Genomic DNA, 21,331 nt, shown 5'->3' on the forward strand with positions numbered 1-21,331 from the left:
ACATCTTCAATTCTGCCAGCTCTGCGTCCTGACTTTTAGTGACTAGATATGCACCCATATTCATTGTAGTTTGGACATCGTTGGGAGGAGACATGGACACTTTAAGGAATAAAATGAAACCTAGAGCTGTATGGTTTAGCTGACTGTAAAAGTGTCACTATCAAAGGTCTGTCAATAGGTGGCACTGGCAATTACTTCATTTCCCCCATAAATATTAAATCAAAATAGTCACATTGTCCATGGTCCCATCATATTCACAAAGGCCAAGTCATCACACAATTTTCTTTATAGGTCCATAAATGACTTCACAGTCTCTTCTGGCTCAAAATAAATCCTTGTGTATTAAGAGCCACATTATTCATCATTGTACATAATGACACCAACATTGTCTCAAGTATCATCAACCTGCACTCAAAACCGTATGCAGGGCTTTCAGAGTATGTGTACACTGTAACATTCTCAGTGTTAAATTAGCCATTTGTACAAATACCAAATTGAATCCATTTGGGTACACTACACTCTGAGTTAAATGAACACTTGTTATTCTGGTTGTGCTGTAATGTCCCACACTGAGACATTGCACTATGGCGTTTGTTTGTGAACTGTTTAAAGGTCATGAAGACACTTGGCTCTGAAAGGATTCAGACAACCTCCCAGTCAGCTCCTCCCTGAGAATGTACCAGTAGGTGGCAGGCTATACCTGGAAATCAGTCCCAAAGTGTCTGATTTGGGCATCAGTCATAGATAGGTACGTAGTCCTCATACTGGGAGAATACTGTGGGGAAACAACATGGAACAGTTTAGCACATTTGCATCACAGCGGCTGGCGACATCAAGATTCAAGAGTGAAATGTTTATGTGTAAAATGGAGGAACATTGGTTTTGACAATGAACTATTGTTTCTTTAGAAGCTGATGAATCAGGGGTGGTTCAAGGTGATGGTGCAGTGATGAACGATGGAGAAGGGGAGGAAGTCTGAGGTTAAAGGCAAGATTTGTGCAAGCGATAGTTCCACTCATAGGTAACATTCATGTGTGGATATGACAGCGACAGAGGCAGAGAGCTTTGAGAAGATCTTTGGGTCATTCTGATTAGCATTGGTAAGCTTCACTGATGAGGTATAGTGTTAGATTGAAGGAATGGAAAGACATTGAGTTTGGCACAGCCAGCAAAAGTATTTTTTGTTTTAGTTGTTCAACACATAACTTACTGTGTCTATTCTGTCTAAATGTCTGTGAGTAAAAGAATGAAAAGAAAGAACAAAAAAAACAATAAAAATCCACAAGTTGCAAAATATAGATTAATGTTTTGTAGCTGAATAGCCTACCTAGTACCTATTATGCAACAACTAATATTACATTAAAAACTATTACAAATATATAGTGCAAACATAAAATAAAGCATAAAATAAGCATTTTACACAAGTTAATTTTACACAAATTAACTTTACTGTTAATTTGGACTGTGACAGTTCATTTCATTATTGAATATTAGATATTATTACATTTGAACAAGTCTCCAAATTTGTGCCAGAAGCTCCCACCCATCTCTCTTTCTGAAAGACCCATCTTTCATGCACTGCTCAGTCTACACTAAGTATGACTAATCAGAAGAGAGCAAAATGAACGACTCTTGATACCGTGGAATTAAGCTTTCTCAATGTAATCTACTTAAGTTTCACATAATGACACAGAAGATATAGCTATAGCTCTGAAAAAACTGTCCTTGGTGCCATGGTTCAAGTTAAGTACCAGACCTCCTAGCATGAGAGTGCTAAATACAAGTGGTTTGATTTAGTGTCAAGGTTGTGACCCAGAACAACAATCAGACCAGACAGCAGCCTAAGCGATAGTCGCGTTAACTGTGGATTAACCAGGCTTAGCTTTAATTTAACGCCAGCATTAGGGAAACACTGATGAGCCATGCCATTAAAAATAGAGACTGGTAAGTTCAAGCGGGCTGGGCAGAGTACAATATGCAGTGGCCTTTAAACTGACAAAAGGATTGACCAGAGCAGCTCACCCCGACTGATAGCTGTGCTAACTGTGGATCAAAAAGGCTTTAGATTTACAACAATGAATAGGATATGAGTATACACACAATTTAGCAGTCTGCACTACAACTGACAAACATGAATGCACCACAGTCCATGTCCAGCAGAGAGCAGTCTTTCATCACTTAAAATACTTACAGTGTAATAGTTATGCTGTCAATAGTTATACTACAGTGTCTAGTAGTCTACAGTGTCCACTGACAGTATATGTTTTAACATGCACAAAGTGTCACAGTGCATTTCTGTTGTGTGCTATAGTGGCGTTCACATTAGTCGTGCCACTGTGGTCACGTATAAGACACTAGGGCCTATGGGGCCAAAACGCACCGATGGGGGCGGTGATCCTCTCCCTATCAGCGGCACATTCTCATAGCGAGGGTTCCCTCCAAACAGCATGGATTGATTCCTGTTATAGAGATCACAACAGAACAAAGTCCTTGGTGTTAATTTAACTCAAAGATCCACCCCCTGCGTGTGTGTGTGTGTGTGTGTGTGTGTGTGTGTGTGTGTGTGTGTGTGTGTGTGTGTGTGTGTGTGTGTGTGTGTGTGTGTGTTCGCGCATGCGTGCGTGTGCACACACTTAAATTAGGATCAGGACATTATTTAACTACAGTCATTTACATGATCAGCGGCACACTGCAAGCCATAACTCATTCTGAATTCCAGTGTGTGCCTTGTCAGCTTGCAGTTACATGAGCCAATTTCCTCCATTCCTAATGAAATTAATCACATTGATGATTCATTTAGATGAATGCTGAATAAAATGATCAGATAATATTTCCTGTTTTTTCCACATTATACAGCCTGTTTCTGACTAACACAAACAAAGCAAGCAACACTTTTGAATCAATAATGCACCGAGCCTACAAATTAATTTTATCTACATTTCATCTTTGCTAATTAATAAATGGGCCTGACTTAGTCTAGATCAATATTTTTGGTTACTTCAAGCAGCTCGTAGCTCATAATGAAGGCTGAAAAACACATTCAGCCTGCACACTGATTTTACTGCTCTGTGTGAAACATTTAACAGTTTTCGGACCTATTTACACGGTCTAAGGACGATCATCTCTAAATGACAGATTGGAAAAAACATTGTGCCATCATGATTGTTACTGGGAGCCTGCTGTATGGGGATGGGTTGAAGGGTGGTGGGGTGGTCCTTTGGAGATAAAGATAGCTAGGATGCAACTGGGACGAATAAAGAAAGGAAACTTTATTGGCCATTTCATTCAAAATTCTATTTGTTTTAATCGGTGAATGTAATAAACCACGATTTGTTGATTCTCAACAAAAAAAAAGACAGATTGGATCTGGATGAGACACAAATCATTTTCTGCTGAGGATCAAAAATCAAAGTGTGGCATTTTGGGCATGCAAAGAATAACACCTTCCTCCAGCATTGTCTCTTAATTGATGTCCCAGACACATCCATGATGTCTTGACACTTCAATTTAGTTAATTCTTTGTTATGTTCTTAAAACCACTAATTAAAGGGTGACAGAGACGCTGCATACCGTGCAGTCGTGTTGGAGCTCTAAAAGTTTGACAGTTATAGATCCTGCATTTAGCTGAAGCTGAGACTGATAAATAAATCCAGGAGTCAATGAGTTTGTCTTACATGATGAGAGGTATTTGAAGATATTCTATTAGCAATAACGTGTGGCTACTCCTAAACCTAACCTCTAAATGCCTAATCCTAACCTGAATCTTTTCCTAATTGTAAGCATAACTTTACAAATCACTTAAAACAACCATTTCTCTTGTGAGGACCAGGACAACTTTCTGCACAATTTCTATTTCTCCAATTGTACTATAGTTGTTGGTACACGAGACATGCATATATCATAAAATTATCATTTTACATGTACTCAGTGGAAGGCATGATGTTGGAGGCAGACTGCAGAGGGGGCTGCAGGCTGGTCTGGCTGCCCAGGCTGCTTGTATAGCTGCAGAAGCTGTGGATGTTGGACCTGGGGTTGTAAGCAGACAACCGTCGAGCCTGGGGGTTGAACGGGTCCTCCTCATCTATGTCGTCATAATCTCTGTCCCTGCAGAGCACAACGACGTAAACACACATGCACACACGCACGCACGCACACAAACACAAACACAACACACACACACACACACACACACACACACACACACACACACACACACACACACACACACACACACACACACACACACACACACACACACACACACACACGGGTGGTGGCATACACAGGTCACCATCATGTCAGGCAGGGCATGAAATGGGTAGCATGCACTTCTGCTATAGGCAAAGAATAATTATCCCTCCTCTCTATTTGCAATATATGATACCAGCGACTAGACATACTGTAAATAGACCTATGTCATACAGCAAAAAGCAATGTGTGTCAATGTGTCAATATGCAGGACGTAATATGCTGGCATTTTGACAAAAGCAGGTAGGATACGCATAATAACTGTGGTTTAGAAAATTGTAGCACAGCTATTTTCCAAACACCTCATTTCAGCTCCTCAAACTAAATAATACCAGATATATCTCTCATATACACCACTTTCTCATGCATAAAACACACATCGAGGTAGTTTTGAGATCCTATGCAATGTATGCATAGCTTACATATGCATAAGGCCCTCACTTCACACAAGTGTTATTTCTTTAAATTTGTTTTAACTTTGTTCTCCTGAAGCAAATGAAACAGGGATTGTCACAGGTGAATTAGTGAATAGTGGTTTACCCCCAGCTTCTAGATGTCTACTCAAATAAGTCAACTCCTTCAGTAGTCTATTAACAGCCTGTTAATTCAGACATTAGGACCTTATCGTCATGGGTCATGAGTGAACTCAAGCATGGCAGCTTGAAGTCACATTCCTGGTTTGAAGAATGCGATTGATATATTCCACAGCAATAGGCTAATTATTTGATAATTGGCCCACGTTTTGCTGCCGATATGGCCCTGATGCCATGTGTGCATTACTCGCTGTTTCTCTACCGGTGGTCTATGCCCTATGGCATAATTACAGGTGGTCTACAGGAATATGTTTTCATTAATATATATATATATATATATATATATATATATATAGCTTGACATGAAATATTGACTGTAAGTGCTTGATATACTTGGTTGTCACACTAGAAAATGTTATTTTCCATGCGTGACACACCAGCAACTAAGCATAAATCTGGCTTTAAAATCATTAATAGAAAGGACAGGATGTGACCTGCTGGCGATGAGCGTCCAGGCACGGGGGATGGCACAAAGCATGGCACAGAGGGCACTGCCAGCCAGCAGCGAGAACAAGCACAGGTACAAGACACCCTCCACACCGTCATAGCACACTCCCATTAGAGCGTCCACGTAATCCTGTACAGACATGCATGTGTGAACAAATGCACGTACACACACACACACACACACACACACACACACACACACACACACACACACACACACACACACACACACACAATATGCTATGCTATGATATACAACAATAGGCATGCACTTGCAGCATGTATCATGAGTGCGTACTCATACTGTATACAATTACAAGCATCCTCACACACATACTGTACTAGTGTACTGACTGAAAAGTTGCAGCACAACAAAATGCAGTATCCAATTACATGAGGCTGCTGGCCTTCATCTGACCTCACCTTGTGCAGCCCACGGCAATCTAGCAGAGCTGTTAGCTGGTGGAGATTGAACTCGGTAGAGTTTAACAGGCGCTGGATCCCCAGAAGATCCCGCTGTGTTACAAATAAATAAATGAATAGATACATTTAGGTGCGGGGGAGGACTTGGGGATTATACCACAGACGGGGAAGAGCAGTGTCTGGGCCAGCCACTGACCTCAGAGGTGGGAAAGATCGGCACAGAGAATCTGAGTAGGTTCTGGACCTGGATCTGCATAGTGGTCAGGGACCGCTGGAAGACGGTCAGAGACTGCAACCCACAAAACGTCCACAAACACACACAATCAAAAAGTGGTCCATGTTCAGCATTTCAACAAAATGTAGCCCACAGAAACCGTATTCCTACCCCCAAATCGCAAGCATACATACAAGACCAATATTTACATCAACTAGGTCATCAAAATGAATGGATTATCTCTATCTACTTAGCAATCATATTAAGACCTAAATGGAAGCTGTTAGCATAGACAGGCATGAGGCTTGTGATAATTGGTCACGCATTTAATGTCCTTGCTTCTGCTCAACAGAGGCTGCACAAATACCATTAAATTATGTTAAATCCTTGCATAAAATAATAATGAGTAAATAAATAAAAAGCGATGAGCATGGGAATACCCTCAGGCAGTTCGTGTTCGGTCTAGACTCAGCTAATTACTGAAGACCCACATGAAGAAGAAGGGATATTCTTTGATCAAACTTTATTTGGGTTATCACTTGAAAGTAATTAAATTGTTGTTCAAAACTCATTTTTCAACCGATTGGGGTTTGATAAACAGCTTTACTTGGCAATGTGTAAAATTTAGTTTTGGAAATGAGTAAATATAGTTCTCAAAATCTGGAAAAGTACTTCAGATAGTCTCAGCTGACAATTAATATAAATAACATTTGTCCAATACCTGTTGGAAGGGGTTGGGTAGATTTGGACTGCAGAACAAATAATAATGTGCCACATCTGGAGGAGAGACAGTGAGAGAGATAGAGAGAGAGAGAAAGAGAGACAGAGAGAACATTTTCCTATTTTTATGTATCATACTATGACACGTTTACAATTCTGTGATATTATGTTATGAGATTTATATTTACCACAGTGTGACAATAAGCTAACCATTCTGTGACATTTCTGGTAGCCAAGCACATGTAGGTATAAGTAATATAAACATAACTTGCCTGCAGTAAGGAATTCCTTGGTTTGATTTACAATGAACTTATCAGGTGACACACAGAAGTCGCTGGCACCCTGCAGTCAAAAAGAAGCAACAATAATGTGAAACATGAGCATAATTATCAACTGACTCAATTTCTGGTGCAAATGTGCAGTGACATTTTACAAATTTTAGTCCAAGAGCTGAGAGAATAATAATACTAATAATAATAATGATTATTATTATTGTGAATATTGTCATTATTGTCTCCACTGTCTCCACCAGGCCGAAGGCATGGGGGGAGAGTATGTTTTGCACTCCGTCCGTCCGTCCGTCCGTCCGTGTGTCCGTGTGTCCGTCCGCGTGTGTGTGTGTGTGTCCGTGAGCAGCTAATCTCGGCCACCGTTAACCCGGTCGATGCCAGATTTTGCACACACACTCCCTGGATGCCAACGATGAACCTCTGCCCCAAACTTTCCAGAACGGCCTGTTATAGCGCCACCAGGAGGCCGCTTTGTGCAAAACAAGTTTTTGCACAGTACACCTACAGATTTTGTCCAAACATCGCGCAAACTGGTACACAGTCTCTCTAGAGCCATTCAACGAAACGGGTCTTTCAGATTTCTCAGACTCCATCCTGATTGGTTAAGATTGCCTTCCAAAGTTCACAGGAGTGCTCAGTTTCAAACAAAATGCTGCAAATCATGAACACATCGCGTGATTTCCGTGAAATTGTGCACCCACATTCCCACTAGGCCGAGGACGAAATGCCACATGAACAATTTCAACTCAGCCTCAAGGTGGCGCTATAACTGGCCGAAAAGTGTTTTTACCTCTAACTGCACGGATCTGTGGATAATTTACTTTTGTTGCCCTTTTATCCAACCACCAGATGAAGGCAAGCTGCAATGTCCTACATTCCTATCCTGGAGACCTGTGCCCAGAAGGGCACTTTTTCTAGTTAATATTATTTTGGTGGTGGAACTAGCCTACTTGTTTGTTTACAGTTTTAAGGGGTGAGGCAAATCACAACACAACCCTCTGGTTACCATTCATACATGAAGGAAGGATGGAGGGAAATCCAGCAAATGTGTCAAATATCAATGCCTCATGTCATCTTATAGCCTGAAAGCAGAACTCACATTGACCTCTGTCAAACACAATATGATTAGTGGCCTGATTTCACTGTCCATAGTTCCATAGTTCCTTTCTATCACAATATTATATCCAAACCATAGCAATAGCATTCACAGATGGATTTTGGTTGAATAATATTGTTGCACTAGCATAGCAATGCACACCAATGTTGTGAATACTGCAAAAAATTCTAGCAATCCACCAACACTAGCATGGACATTTTGTTTACATAATGTCTGGTCTATTTATTTATTTCCCCGACCGGCGCTGGTGCATGCCGTGGTCCATTTAGCTGCACAATATAGTGGAGTCGTTGTATGGGCTGTACTTGCAGTGGTCTGCAGCTGCTCTAGAGTCTCAACTTGATGCAGGTGTCAGAAGGGCTAATACACAACAATGTGAGTCACTGTTGCTTCTCATAAGATATTCGTGAATTTGGGTAATGGTGAAGAGATGCATGTGACTCTGTCCCAAATGATCACGCTTGCTTCTGGGCCCTGTCCCACATCCACTTCTGCTTCTGGGCCCTGTCCCACATCCACTTCCCATCAGTGAACTTGTTTTGCTTCTGGGCCCTGTCCCACATCCACTTCCCAAATGATCATGCTTGCTTCTGGGCCCTGTCCCACATCCACTTCTGGGCCCTGTCCCACATCCACTTCTGGGCCCTGTCCCACATCCACTTCTGCTTCTGGGCCCTGTCCCACATCCACTTCTGGGCCCTGTCCCACATCCACTTCTGCTTCTGGGCCCTGTCCCACATCCACTTCCCATCAGTGAACTTGTGTAGGAAGGGATCTTCGATAATCCACTTGCATGCGGAGGATTTACCTTTGACCCAAATCTCATTGACTATCTGGGTAGGGGCCCATCCAATAGTATAGTGTATAGGGATGTGCACTTAAATTTAGTAGGCCTACTCAAGAATGTAAAGAAAATAGCACAAATAGACAGCTACAAGCTGTCATCTATAAGCTGTCATGATGCACTTGTGAGCTTGCCTTGTAGAGTGGCTATTTTTTAACCTTTCTGAAAGTATAAAATAGGACCCAGTAAAACCGGGAAAGAATCCGTGTCAATTTAGATTTTTGAGGGGTGCTAACCCCTCCTATATACAGCTTTAATGTTTGTTTTTAGTTCAATGTTTGTTTTAAAAACGCCATTGACAATGAAGGGAATGTAATGTTTGTTTTACATCACCATTACATCACCTAATCAACATGAGTTAGACTTTAATATATTAACGCCCCTCACTTCACACAGGTGTGATTTTTGAGTAGGCTACTCAAAAATCACACCTGTGTGAAGTGAGGGGCGCTCTTATTATTCATTATACATCATCATACATCATCTCATGAACAACTACATTTATGTGATTGGTTAGCCGATTTGCTCGTCTACTGTACATTTTCAAGAACCGTTCGCCCCACCGACTTCAAATTCGACACACACGTTCCATACCACCATAGGGGGTGCAGTGCCCGGTGTCGAGTTGATCGTACCCAGAACCCGTGCTCTGGACAGGGCCCATGCGCAGACTCCATATATGGAGCTGGCCTGTTATGACATCATTCTGACGTCTGCATAGACTGTTAGACTCCATAATTTTTTCAGACACGTTAAAATTCAAGGCTCTGACCCTTGGCAGCTTTACATCCTTTGAATACCAGGCCACTATACTACATGGTGCCTCCATGCCAATGATTAGCATTTATCGCCCGCCAAAATGCAGTAAAGCAATATTTCTAACAGAAATATCAGAACTTCTATCTATCTGCTCCACTAACTATGACAGAACTCTTATCTCAGGTGATCTTAATCTTCACCTGGATGATGCTACAGATGCTATGGCTATGGGTTTCCTAGAGTTATTGCACTCCTTTGATTTTATCCAACATGTTGTTGGGCCTACACATAAACATGGGCACACTCTGGACCTGGTGATTTCTAGAGGGCTGAACATCACTGTGGAAAGGACTATTGAAAGGCCCGAGCTGTCAGACCACTTTCTGCTGTGTTTTAATATGACTGTCTCTGATCTAGAGAAAAACATCACTGAATATACCATAAAAAAGCGTTTTTTTAGCTCTTCTGCTGCCAACGAGTTCTCTCGTCACCTGGGTCCCCCAATGCCCGATACCCCCCCAGTGAATGATATGGTTCAAATTTTTAATCTTAAACTAGAGTCAGCTCTTGATATAGTGGCTCCCTTGAAAACAAAAAAGAAACATAATACCAGAGTAACACCCTGGATAAATGAGCTTTCACGCTCACTGAAGCAAGAATGTCGAAGAGCTGAGCGAGCTTGGAGAAAAAACAAACTCACCATCCACCTAGAGATTCTTAAAAAGTCAACAGTCGCCTATAACAAAGCCTTGCGTTTAGCAAGGCAGGCATATTTTTCTGGCATTATTAACGAGAACAAGAAAAATGCTAGAGTCCTATTCTCTACCATTGATCGACTTTTAAACCCCCCCCAGTCCTACAAGCAGTCATTCCCGGCCTCTAAAGCTAAGTGTAATGAGTTTGCATGCTTTTTTGACAACAAAATTTCAAACATTAGAGCCGATATTATGAATGGTGCTGCTGCTAGCGCAAACCGTCAAACAGCAGCAAATGGTCCCAGGGTAGATCTCTCCAGGGGGAGCCTATCATCGTTCTGCGAAATTGAGGAAGACGAACTCCGCAAAACTATATCACAGATGACATCATCCTCCTGTTCATTAGATACAATTCCCACCAACTTTCTCAAAGAAGTCTTAGACAGTGTGATTGGAGATATCCTAAAAATTGTAAACAGCTCTCTACAATCAGGCGTCTTCCCAGACTCACTGAAGACTGCTGTAGTTAAGCCCCTTCTCAAGAAACACAATCTTGATCCCTCTGTTTTGGGTAACTATCGACCCATTTCAAATCTACCCTTTCTGGGCAAGGTTTTAGAAAAATGTATCTTTCATCAATTGGATGTGTTTCTACAGAACAATAATGTACACAACAAATTCCAATCTGGTTTTAGGAAAGGCCACAGCACAGAAACAGCACTTGTAAAAGTAATGAATGATCTGAGGGTGTCTGCTGACAAGAAACATGTATCCGTTCTCTTACTTCTAGATTTAACGGCTGCATTTGACACGATTGATCACTCAATTTTAATACAGCGTCTGAAGCACTGGATAGGCCTGTCTGGTACGGCCCTGTCCTGGTTTTCCTCCTACCTATCAAACAGAAGTTACTTTGTCAATCTAGCCGAGTTTGACTCAGACAAACACGACATCAGTTCTGGTATTCCACAGGGCTCGATTCTTGGCCCTCTGCTTTTCTCCTTGTACATACTGCCACTGGGCGAACTCATTGCCAATCACGGAGTCAATTTTCATTTCTATGCTGATGATACCCAATTATATCTATCTGTGGCTCCAGATGATCCCTGTGCTTTAGACCCGCTGCTTACCTGTCTGTCTAGCATCAAATGTTGGATGAGTGAGAACTTTCTCAAGCTAAATGAGGACAAGACAGAAGTTCTCATAATCGGCTCTAGTGAGCAGAAAGAATCAATATTAAGCAGACTTGGCAACCTGACTGTAGACAGTAACAGTACAGTAAAGAACCTGGGGGTTATTATTGATTCCGAATTGAATTTTAATTCACACATTAATCATGTTACCAAGATTGCCTTTTTTCACCTTAGAAATATTGCACGAATCAGAGCCTATGTGTCCTTGGACGATGCAAAAACGCTAATCCACGCCTTTGTTTTCTCTCGGCTTGATTACTGCAATGCACTTTTTTCAGGACTGCCTAAGAAAACAACTGACAGATTACAACTTGTCCAAAATGCAGCAGCCAGAGTTTTAACTAGAACTAAGATGAGAGAACATATTACTCCAGTTTTGGCATCACTGCACTGGCTTCCGGTTGTTTTTAGGATTGATTTTAAAATTCTTTTACTTGTCTATAAAGCCCTCAATGGTCTCGCACCTTCCTACCTACATGACTGCTTGCCTAAATATGTCCCAAACCGCTCGCTAAGGTCTTCCACTGCTGGCCTGCTCGCTTTGCCTAAAAAAATGGCAACTAAAAAATACGGGGAAGCAGCTTTTTGCTTCTACGGGCCATCGGCATGGAACAAGCTCCCTCTGTACCTTCGTCAGGCAGCCTCTGTAGACATTTTTAAAGCTCAGCTCAAGACCCACTTCTACAACATTGCCTTTAAGTGATCTTATATTTTGTGTTATTCATGTCCTCACTGTATTGCATTACTGCTTGTTTTTTAATGTCGTTGCCTTGCTTTTCTTTTATGCTTTGCTTTTATTTTATTCTCCATTGTTCTGTAAAGCACTTTGAGCTGCATTTGATGTCATGAAAGGTGCTATACAAATAAAGTTTTATTATTATTATTTATATTTGTGGATGCCTGACAAAGAACTCCATATATGGGCATAAAAGGGACACATACATAATATCTGGGTGGGCCATGCATTTCCAACTTGCATCGTTCCAAGTAGGTCAGTGCCCAACGGGCACCGCTGTAGAGGCCCCACAGGCACCGTTCTAGTCGAACTATAAATGCACCAAGTCTCTGTAATCCACGTAACTCGAGAACCGTTCGCCCCACCAACTTCAGATTCGACACACGCATTCCACACCCCCACAGGGAGTGGGTAAAGTTTGAGAACTACTGAGTTAGAAGGCATCTGTAGAATCGGCCTGGTTAAGAGTTAAGACTTAAGACCAACACATTCAGCAGAACCTGGTCATTGAGAAAAGGTCATTCATAGTCGTGGTCTTCTGGAATGAATAAAATGTGACTGTTCTCTGCTGGAGGCAGACGACTGTGTAGAGAGGAGAGGAGAAGGACAGGCAGGGGGGGAAGGTTGCTTCCCTGGAATCTGTCCCAAATACAGTTTGGCTCATTCACACCTAAGTCCAAATATACTGACCACAGCCAGATCACAGCGAGAGATAAAGAAAAACAATCTGTGAAGGGATGAGGAGAGAGAGAAAGAGAGAAAGAGAGAGAGAGAAAAAGAGAGAGATTGGCTAGCTTGCCACTGTAATTACTCTCAGAAGCAGCTTTGTTTACTACGATATAGGGCCAAAGGTTGAGTAACCTACTGTAAAAGGCTACAGCATGAGCTTGTAATCAGCTTTACTGCATGGCTGACCATAGGGGAAACATAAAATGCAGGCACAATAGTCTAATTTAACCTGACGGAACAGATTTTTATTTTAGGAATGGTCCAGGCAAATATTTAGAAGGGATGTGAAGGTTAGTGCTCAGCTGCTAATTATGACAACCGTAGAATCACAACTGTAACATTTGGACGGCCGTTCCACCACAGTCAGTCAACAATACCAAGCCAGATGCCTCACTAATCTGCTTAAGGCCATGTGGATCAATATACATTATACAATAGAATAGATCTGTCTCACAAAGAATACTAGCATTTTCATTGCCTTGATAAAAGTGCGGGATGGATTTCAAGTGTGTATAAATGATAATGTCTCATACATAAATGTATCAATGCGTCGGCATGGCGTCTATTCTCACCACAGACGTAGCGGTTCCTGCTCCAAGCGACGTCCAACTCAGGACCAGTGACACCATTACAAAAGCCATGCTCCTGGAGGAAGCAAGTTACATGTAGAGACAAGACAATAGCACATTAAAACAGAACATGAGAGCATTTTATACACCTTATTTCATTCATACTTCACCCAGTTTACGATAAACATTATTGTACAGGTCACAAGAACGAAAGTAATATGATTAGTCAACGGTGTCGGCAACGCAGGTTTAATTTTGTCCAGAACATCCTTCTTTCTCCTTTGTGATTGACACGACACCCCCAAAACGTTTTCTGAAATCTTTGATTCAAAACTGTGATTTTCGCTGATAAGTGATAAGTTCGAATGCCTAAAGTGCACCATCCATGTCAGCAGAAGTGTTGTGAGGAATAGGGTATTCCTCTGCATGCGATACGTTCTCCCGCTGAGAGAGACTCCTCACTGGCAGGTGAAAAATAGTGTCAGGTAATGCCACGTGTATTGGAGAAGGCATGTGGTTTCAATACCATCCCATAGGATCAACCAGTCCACAAACCAACCAGTAGGGGTTGTTGCAGTGACACGGTTAAACACAAGCGTGTGGGGAATTGGGAAATTGTCAATTTGTCATGATGACTAAATTGGGAGGGTTAAATATTTTCTGAAGAAAATGTACAGTGTAACTCTCTAGCACAACAGATGCTGCTTATGAATAAACATCACAATGTCTAGACAATATAGACATCACTCCACTCCCTGTGACACAGTGATAACGGGCTGGAGAAAGTGAGCAGAGAGAGAGAGAGAGTGTGTGGCTCCCTGATGGACGTAAAAGGCAGTCGAGGGCTTCGGTTCCCAACCCCCTTTCTCCTGATTGCCTTAAAATCACCAATGAAGTAGCCTGAAAGCACTTAGTTAGGGGAGTGGGGCTCATCCTGCCCCGGCGATCAATAGACATTAGTGGGGTCCATCAGAGAGGGATGTGAGGAGAAGCTGAGAATGGTCAACATCATCCACTGACACTGAAACTCAACACACTGCTCCTAGAGGGAGAGGGACATTTAACCACTGGATTTGCAGGCTTTGAAACCGGTTGCCACTTCCAATTCCATATTGGACTTGTTTTTCTTTCCGTGGAAAATTGCCCAAAGTGGTTATTTTCTCTTTACTTAGATTAATATTATTATTATTATTATAAATTGAAAGGGGAGTTTTGAGATCTAAGCACCTAATAACCGCATTCAGGCAACGGATCTGTTGGTTTGCTTGTCCAACAATAACTTGAAAATAGCAAATGAAAAGTGCATTCACAATTTCAGAAAGTATGAATTGGGCTTCCACAATAATTCTACAATCTCCACTTGTGCAGCATGTGAGTGGAATAAATACATGGACCAAGTGAGAATGAAATGATAGTCCTGACTCCTACTCTAGGTTCTTGTACAGTACAGCACCATATATATGGTGCCAGAGAGGCTGACTAGCTTGCTTCGCCTCAGCTGGAAACCGGAAAGTAGAGATAAACTTGAACGGTTTATCATTGATAGACCGGGTATAGGACATCCACACACTGTTGAACTCGAACAGGCAAAATACAAAATACACCCAGAGGCATGATAAATTGTTTTAATGTCTATTATAAATCATGATCCAATGTCCAGTGTCCAGAATCGCAAGTGCGAAGGGGAATTAAAAAAGACAGATGTTTCGGTCATCCTTGTGTTCAAAATAGCCATCTTTTTTTTCTTTTCCTTTTTTTCTACAATTGAATTTCCCTCGTTTCAGAAGAACAGAAATCTTCCTTAGGGGTTAAGATCTCTAATGCAGAAATGCAGGAAGCCATTAAATCCATCAAAACAAATAAAACACTGGGACCAGATGGCTACATTTCAGAATTCTACTAAAACGTATGTCTTCTTCTCCCAGCAACATTACGACAAGCAATAATTAGGCTTTTTCTAGGACCCACTTCTATACTCCTCATATCGCCCAATATCATTACTAAATGTGAATAATAAAATACTATCCAAAGTTTTAGTGACCAGATTGGAGAAGGTTTTGCCGGTGGGCTGGGTGGGGTAGGAAGAGGTTATGGTTTAAGGACCTACAATGTAATAATATAAATGGGTATTTCTTTCTTAATATATACATATTTCTATGCATATTTTCAGCAGCGTTTGCGTGTTCTATACCATATCAACCATACATTCTAGTTGTAAGACCTACTGTACACACGTGTGCTGGCTGTGCATAATGTTTCATCATATTTGTGCATGACGCAACGGTGCTCTGCAAATTGGACTCAAATAGAGTTTGAAATCCACACACATTAAAATGCACCCAGTACTTACATAGAAAGCAGCCATCGCGACTGCCTGGCCACCGCCAGGCAGGTGACCACACAGATGACCAGATCCAGGATCAGCAGTAGTAGATAGGTCAACCATCTACAAGACAAGGCCAGGATATTACAGTAAGTATAAGCGAAATGATCAACACCATCAATTTGACTGACAGTTTACAGAATACACATGTACAATTAAAAAAGGTGATACACGCATGACTCAAGGCGTCTATGTATGTATGCAGTGCATATTAGCAAGCTTGTATATTAGTTAGAGCCCATCTGTTCCAGGTCATTTCCAGCCTGTTAGCTTAATAATTTAACAGGACAAAATCCATACTCATGAATCTTTCATGCTCTTAAAGTGTCCTCTGCAGGAATGGACCACACACTGTCCTGAATCCCTAACTAAAGTGTGTATGAATGTGGCTTCTGATCTAGACACGCTTGGGAGCACTTAACTGACTCATTCTTAACATCACTAGCCCCTGTGGAACTGTAAACCTTATGACAGCGGCCCAAAACATCGATCGCCAGGACACAAAGCATTAATGTCAAGAATCAAGAGGTGTGTCATTTGTCATTCACTCATAAAAAGCCAAATGTTGGAAATGAAAAAATGGTGTCAATAATTCCATGATTTTAGACCTGCTGCTATTAAATGTGATTTTATACCCCGTGCAGTTTAGTTGTTAGTTTTTTATCCATGTCACCTTAACCATGCACATGAAACTGTAATTTTGTATACCTGCTAATTTTATATGCCTGATATGTTTTCCACCTGCACAAGAAGCATTTCTGCCTTCTATAGTGACATAATAACCATTGCTAACATTTTAATCATCCACCTTCTTTATATTGGACTTTGTTTGTTTAATTTGACTGTGCCTTCCAGTTATTATACCTATTCTGCAATATTTAGAGAAAAATAATTTCACACACTATTTTACACCAGTAATCGTGTGATAAGTAAATTGAGTCTGATACTTCTGAATATTAAAATGAAACAAAGTGTAAGAGGAACACAATACTGTACTGTATATTGCAGTGTATGCATAATTAAGATTGCCACTAACTAGCAGGCACTTGCGTTTTTAGAAGTAATAATCTTGGAGTGCTCCAAGCTACTTCTTACAATGGCTGATTTGCAACACAAGAGTGTAGTATTTCTGCCTTCCGTAGTACCATATAACCATTGCTAACTTTTTAATCAGCACCTTATTTATATTGGACTTTGTATATTTAATTTGACTGTGCCTTCCAGTAATTTTACCTGTTCCTTTCCTCTCTATCCTCACTTCCCTATTACAACTCTTCCTGTAACTGCAATATTTAGAGATTTTACACTACGGTAATCGTGTGATGCGACAATAAAGCTGATGCAGATACTTCTGAATACTAAAATGAAACAAAGTGTAAGAGGAACACAATACTGTACTGCATATTGCAGCATATGCATAAAATTAGGCCTACCACTAACTAGCAGTCACTAGTTTTAGAAGTAATACTCCTGGAGTGCTCCGAGTCCGAGCTACTTCTTACAATGGCTGATTTGGAATTGTATGCCACAGGAGTGTGGAATAACAATGTGTACGCACTAGGAGAGCTTTTAACACAGATTGCTATTCAATCTCCCCATGTTGACTCCGTCTGTTCAGCGCATGCACTTTCTGAGAAGGCTCAGGGTCCATGGTGTAACAAAGCAACAAACATCATGTTACTGTTCTACATGGCAAATATAGAATCCATCATCCGTTATGGCATCACCACATGGTTTGGTAACCTGTCCGTCAAACTCAAATCCCAACTTCACAACCTAGTCAAGAGGGCTGGGAAAATCATAGGTATGTATGCAGCGCCCATGTTCTCTTCAAGAGATATTTGAGAGTACAGTGAGGAAGCAGGGCCTCAAAATCACACGAGACCCGAACCACATCTTCCATAAAGAATATAAGTTGATGCCGTCTGGCAGACGGTACAGATCACCATACTGTAAGCTCAACAGATATCAATTCTCTTTTGTTCCAGTGTCAATCAAAGCACTCAATAACAGATAACTAACTACTTAGTACTGGGGGGAACGGGGAAGACCTCATGATGGGAGAGTGCAATACTGTAATACTTGAACCTCTTGACATATTTGCACAGTGTGGGTAGGATAATATTATTTTTGTACTATGTACTATGAACTGTATTTCTTGTACTATGAACTGTGTGTCTATGTATTTATGTATGTATGTAATGTATAACGCTGTCTCTTGTTGCCCAAGACAAAAATAAAGGCTAATTGAATTGAATTGAAAAAGTGAGTACTAAAAACCTTCAGGTGAACACTGGAGCATAAAGGAATGGAGAGACATTAGGGAGGGTGGAGAAGTGGAACAAAGGAGTGGTGGCATTGTTCCCCTATTCGATGACTGGTTGCAACATGAGCCCTTCACCAACGTACTGCAAAATCATCCGTGTCAATGTAACCACATGAACCCTGGGGTCCCTATTCCGAGGCAACCTTTCAGCGAAAATAGCAGATCTGATCGGCTATATTCGGCCAAGAGATTTGGTGTAGAGCAGCGGTGCCCCTCCCCGTTACCTCCGGACCTAGCTACGCACCCCCCAACACTAATGGCCGATTCATACTCCTATTTTAGAGCAGAATAAAAGTTGGTTCGGCGCTGTAGAGCCTACCATTTGACGTCATTTGAGGTTCGGGGGGGGGGGGTACCGTCCTAAAGTCGGCTCTTCGGTGCTACTGAAAATTTCTGACGAGCCGAAATCATTTTGGCACTACAGCGCCGAAACAGTGGTAAAATAGGCCCTAAGTCTCGTTGCATTTGGCCGAGAATTATAATTTTTTTATATTATTATGGCAAATAATCACAGCATGCAGCTGGTGTATATTCCCGCAGCTGCTCTATACATCTCCCCTAGAGGGTGTTCGCACACCACAAGGGGTGCAAGCACCACAGTTTGGGAACCCCTGGTGTAGAGGGAAAAAACAGGGGGGGGGGGCTGGTATAGGCCCCTGGGTGACTCCCGATCAATAAAGTAATTTATATAGGGTTTAAGTGGTTAATGCTGAGAGTGTAAAAATGGACCCACTCCAGACACTCAGGATTTTGCAGTGTACAGTCCTCTCCACAAGCATTATAGACTATAGCTCACTGACTGGTAGTAACTATGAAACCCAATCATTACACAGGAGATTGGTGTCAGGTTGCACACAGCAACAGCAGGTCCAGAACAGTGAGACCATGCAGGTCCTGAGGCTATAGAGAACGCTCCATGTGGAGCTGGCAATGGAGGACAAACTGATGACATTAATTATATAAATAGGTCAAGGAGGTAACACTGCCTTGTGATACAGTACAGCAGTCGCTGCCTGTATTTAATCATGTCAAGATTCAGTAAGCAATTCCAATGACCGCTGGCGCTACTGCTACAATGAATGCAACACCATAATCCTAATAGTGAAGGTTTGGGGAGGTCTGTCAATCGCAGGGACCTGAATGCAGACACATGATTGGCTCTTCCACTTTTTGGTTTCTACTAAAGTAAACAACCTCCAGCACTTGGGGCCAGACCGGTCTGCAGAAGACATGATAATGTGAATTCATGCAACTAGGATGGTTTACCTACCAGGCTACACTTAGAAGGCTATAGGCAAAAAGATGGCAAACACCGTCTTTTAAAGTGAACGCGTATGCTGGCACTGGGAACTGGGGTTTATGCTAACAGCTAGCGGTAGAGATAGAGTTAATTAAATAACCAATCATGTTCTTGCTTCATTCATTTATTAGAAACCACTGCATTAGTCAACGATATCTATAATCATGGAGCTTACACAAAATTTCATCCATTGGTTTACAAGTGTAAAGAATTGGGTGAAATTCGTTTTTGTGTAAGCTGTGACAAATAATATTAAAGAAATTATTTCTATTCGCTCTCTCTATAACTCTCTACACGGTCCCAATGGTTTGTGCATGTGTGCACGGAAGGACACATGAGAGAGAGAGAGACACAGATATCGACCAAAACATACCTGGTGCATTTGTTTATTTCTCAATTAAATAGCTTTTTCAAAATGCACGAGTGCATATTCAAAAGTTGAAATTGTTGATAAGCTGAGCAATGTTTTTTTATTTTTTTGCGGCTTACGCCTTTTATTGGTTTTTTGACAGGAAACGGGAGAGAGATGGGGGAAGACATGCAGTAAAGGCCGTGTCGGGCTCGGGAGTCGAACCCGCGGCACACTGCGACTGGATTACCAGTCGGGTGCCCAGACGGTTACACCACCGCCTGGGCCAAGCTGAGCAATGTCAACCACTTCAACCCCAGTATCCCTATTCTGGGGGGAATAGCTATTTTTGAGAAAATACATTTGGTTATCATGGAAAAAAAGAGGTCCAAGTACAGTTGCAACTCAGGTCAGTTTTACTAGGAATAGAGGGTTTAAGTGGTTGATGTGTTAATTCCACCAACCTATAATACTCAAAGAAGGCTGTTTGGTCAGCAATGGCTGCAAGGTCCACATTGGCCTTGCCAATATCCGGCAGGTTTGTCAGCTGGCTGATGATGTTGGAAGACATGAGCTGCATGAAGCGGAGAACCTTGACATAGTCTTTCCTCTTGGCAAAGATCTCATCCAGTCGCTCCAGGTGCTGCATTAAACCAGTTTCCATACTGGATAGGGAACCCCCAACCTGGGGAACAAAAGCAGGGGGGCAACAGCATGTTATGGTGGGGTTGCAGTAAATGGAAAAGAGGAGAAAGAGACGTGGAGAGGAAGTATAGGGTACAAGAGAGGGGTGGGAACAGGAGACGAGATAAGAGATGAACAGAAACTAGCAACTATTTGTAATGGAGTATCTGTGTATTATTCTGATAAACAATAATGGTGTGAGAGGATGATAACACTGGGTGAGAGATCGTATCACACTGATGTGTGTGAAGTTGAGAGCCTAGGGGGTCGTGTGGAGGAATGAACACATGTTTCTTTGTGTACATTACTTTGATAGAGTGACTGTCATTGTTATAAAAAACCAAACCCCTGGAAAGAAACACATCAATACAGCTAACAGCAGGTCAATTTTAGCCACCAGATACTGTCTTAAAAAAAACCCCACTGAAGCAGAACTAACAATTAACATAACATTTGCCACCTTTTTTCCTTTCAAATGGAATTCAAGGCTGTTGCATGTAGTAAGAATTTGCCTGACACATGTGCCTGCAGCTTTTGTTTGCACAGCTCTTTGTTTATTGTGATTGTGTGTACATCTGTGTCTATATTTGCATGTGGGTTGGATGTGTGTTTGGGTATACAGTAGAGTATATCATGAACAAGGACCTGATTTCTATATTTACACCTCATTATGTTGATGTGACCAATGTGCTTTGGATGAAATAGAAATATA

General features: G+C 41.6%; 1 protein-coding gene across 1 annotated transcript in view; it reads right to left on the reverse strand.

The window, feature by feature from the left end:
* Window positions 1–554: 554 nt before the first annotated feature.
* LOC310868949 (protein tweety homolog 2-like) overlaps window positions 555–21,331 on the reverse strand; it is a gene marked incomplete at its 5' end in the record, with an annotated part of 46,276 nt that continues 25,499 nt past the window's right edge. Inside the window, 12 exons of the mRNA XM_083779446.1 lie at window positions 555–775; window positions 1,211–1,232; window positions 2,381–2,459; window positions 3,919–4,104; window positions 5,276–5,418; window positions 5,712–5,804; window positions 5,908–6,000; window positions 6,647–6,702; window positions 6,918–6,987; window positions 13,581–13,653; window positions 15,928–16,023; window positions 20,400–20,620. Of these exons, the coding sequence (XP_083635572.1) occupies window positions 735–775; window positions 1,211–1,232; window positions 2,381–2,459; window positions 3,919–4,104; window positions 5,276–5,418; window positions 5,712–5,804; window positions 5,908–6,000; window positions 6,647–6,702; window positions 6,918–6,987; window positions 13,581–13,653; window positions 15,928–16,023; window positions 20,400–20,620 (1,173 nt within the window). The 3' untranslated portion in view covers window positions 555–734. The remainder of the gene's footprint in view (window positions 776–1,210; window positions 1,233–2,380; window positions 2,460–3,918; window positions 4,105–5,275; window positions 5,419–5,711; window positions 5,805–5,907; window positions 6,001–6,646; window positions 6,703–6,917; window positions 6,988–13,580; window positions 13,654–15,927; window positions 16,024–20,399; window positions 20,621–21,331) is intronic.

Source organism: Protomyctophum parallelum (assembly GCF_964188405.1).
Source record: "Protomyctophum parallelum genome assembly, chromosome: 13".
NCBI lineage: Eukaryota > Metazoa > Chordata > Actinopteri > Myctophiformes > Myctophidae > Protomyctophum > Protomyctophum parallelum.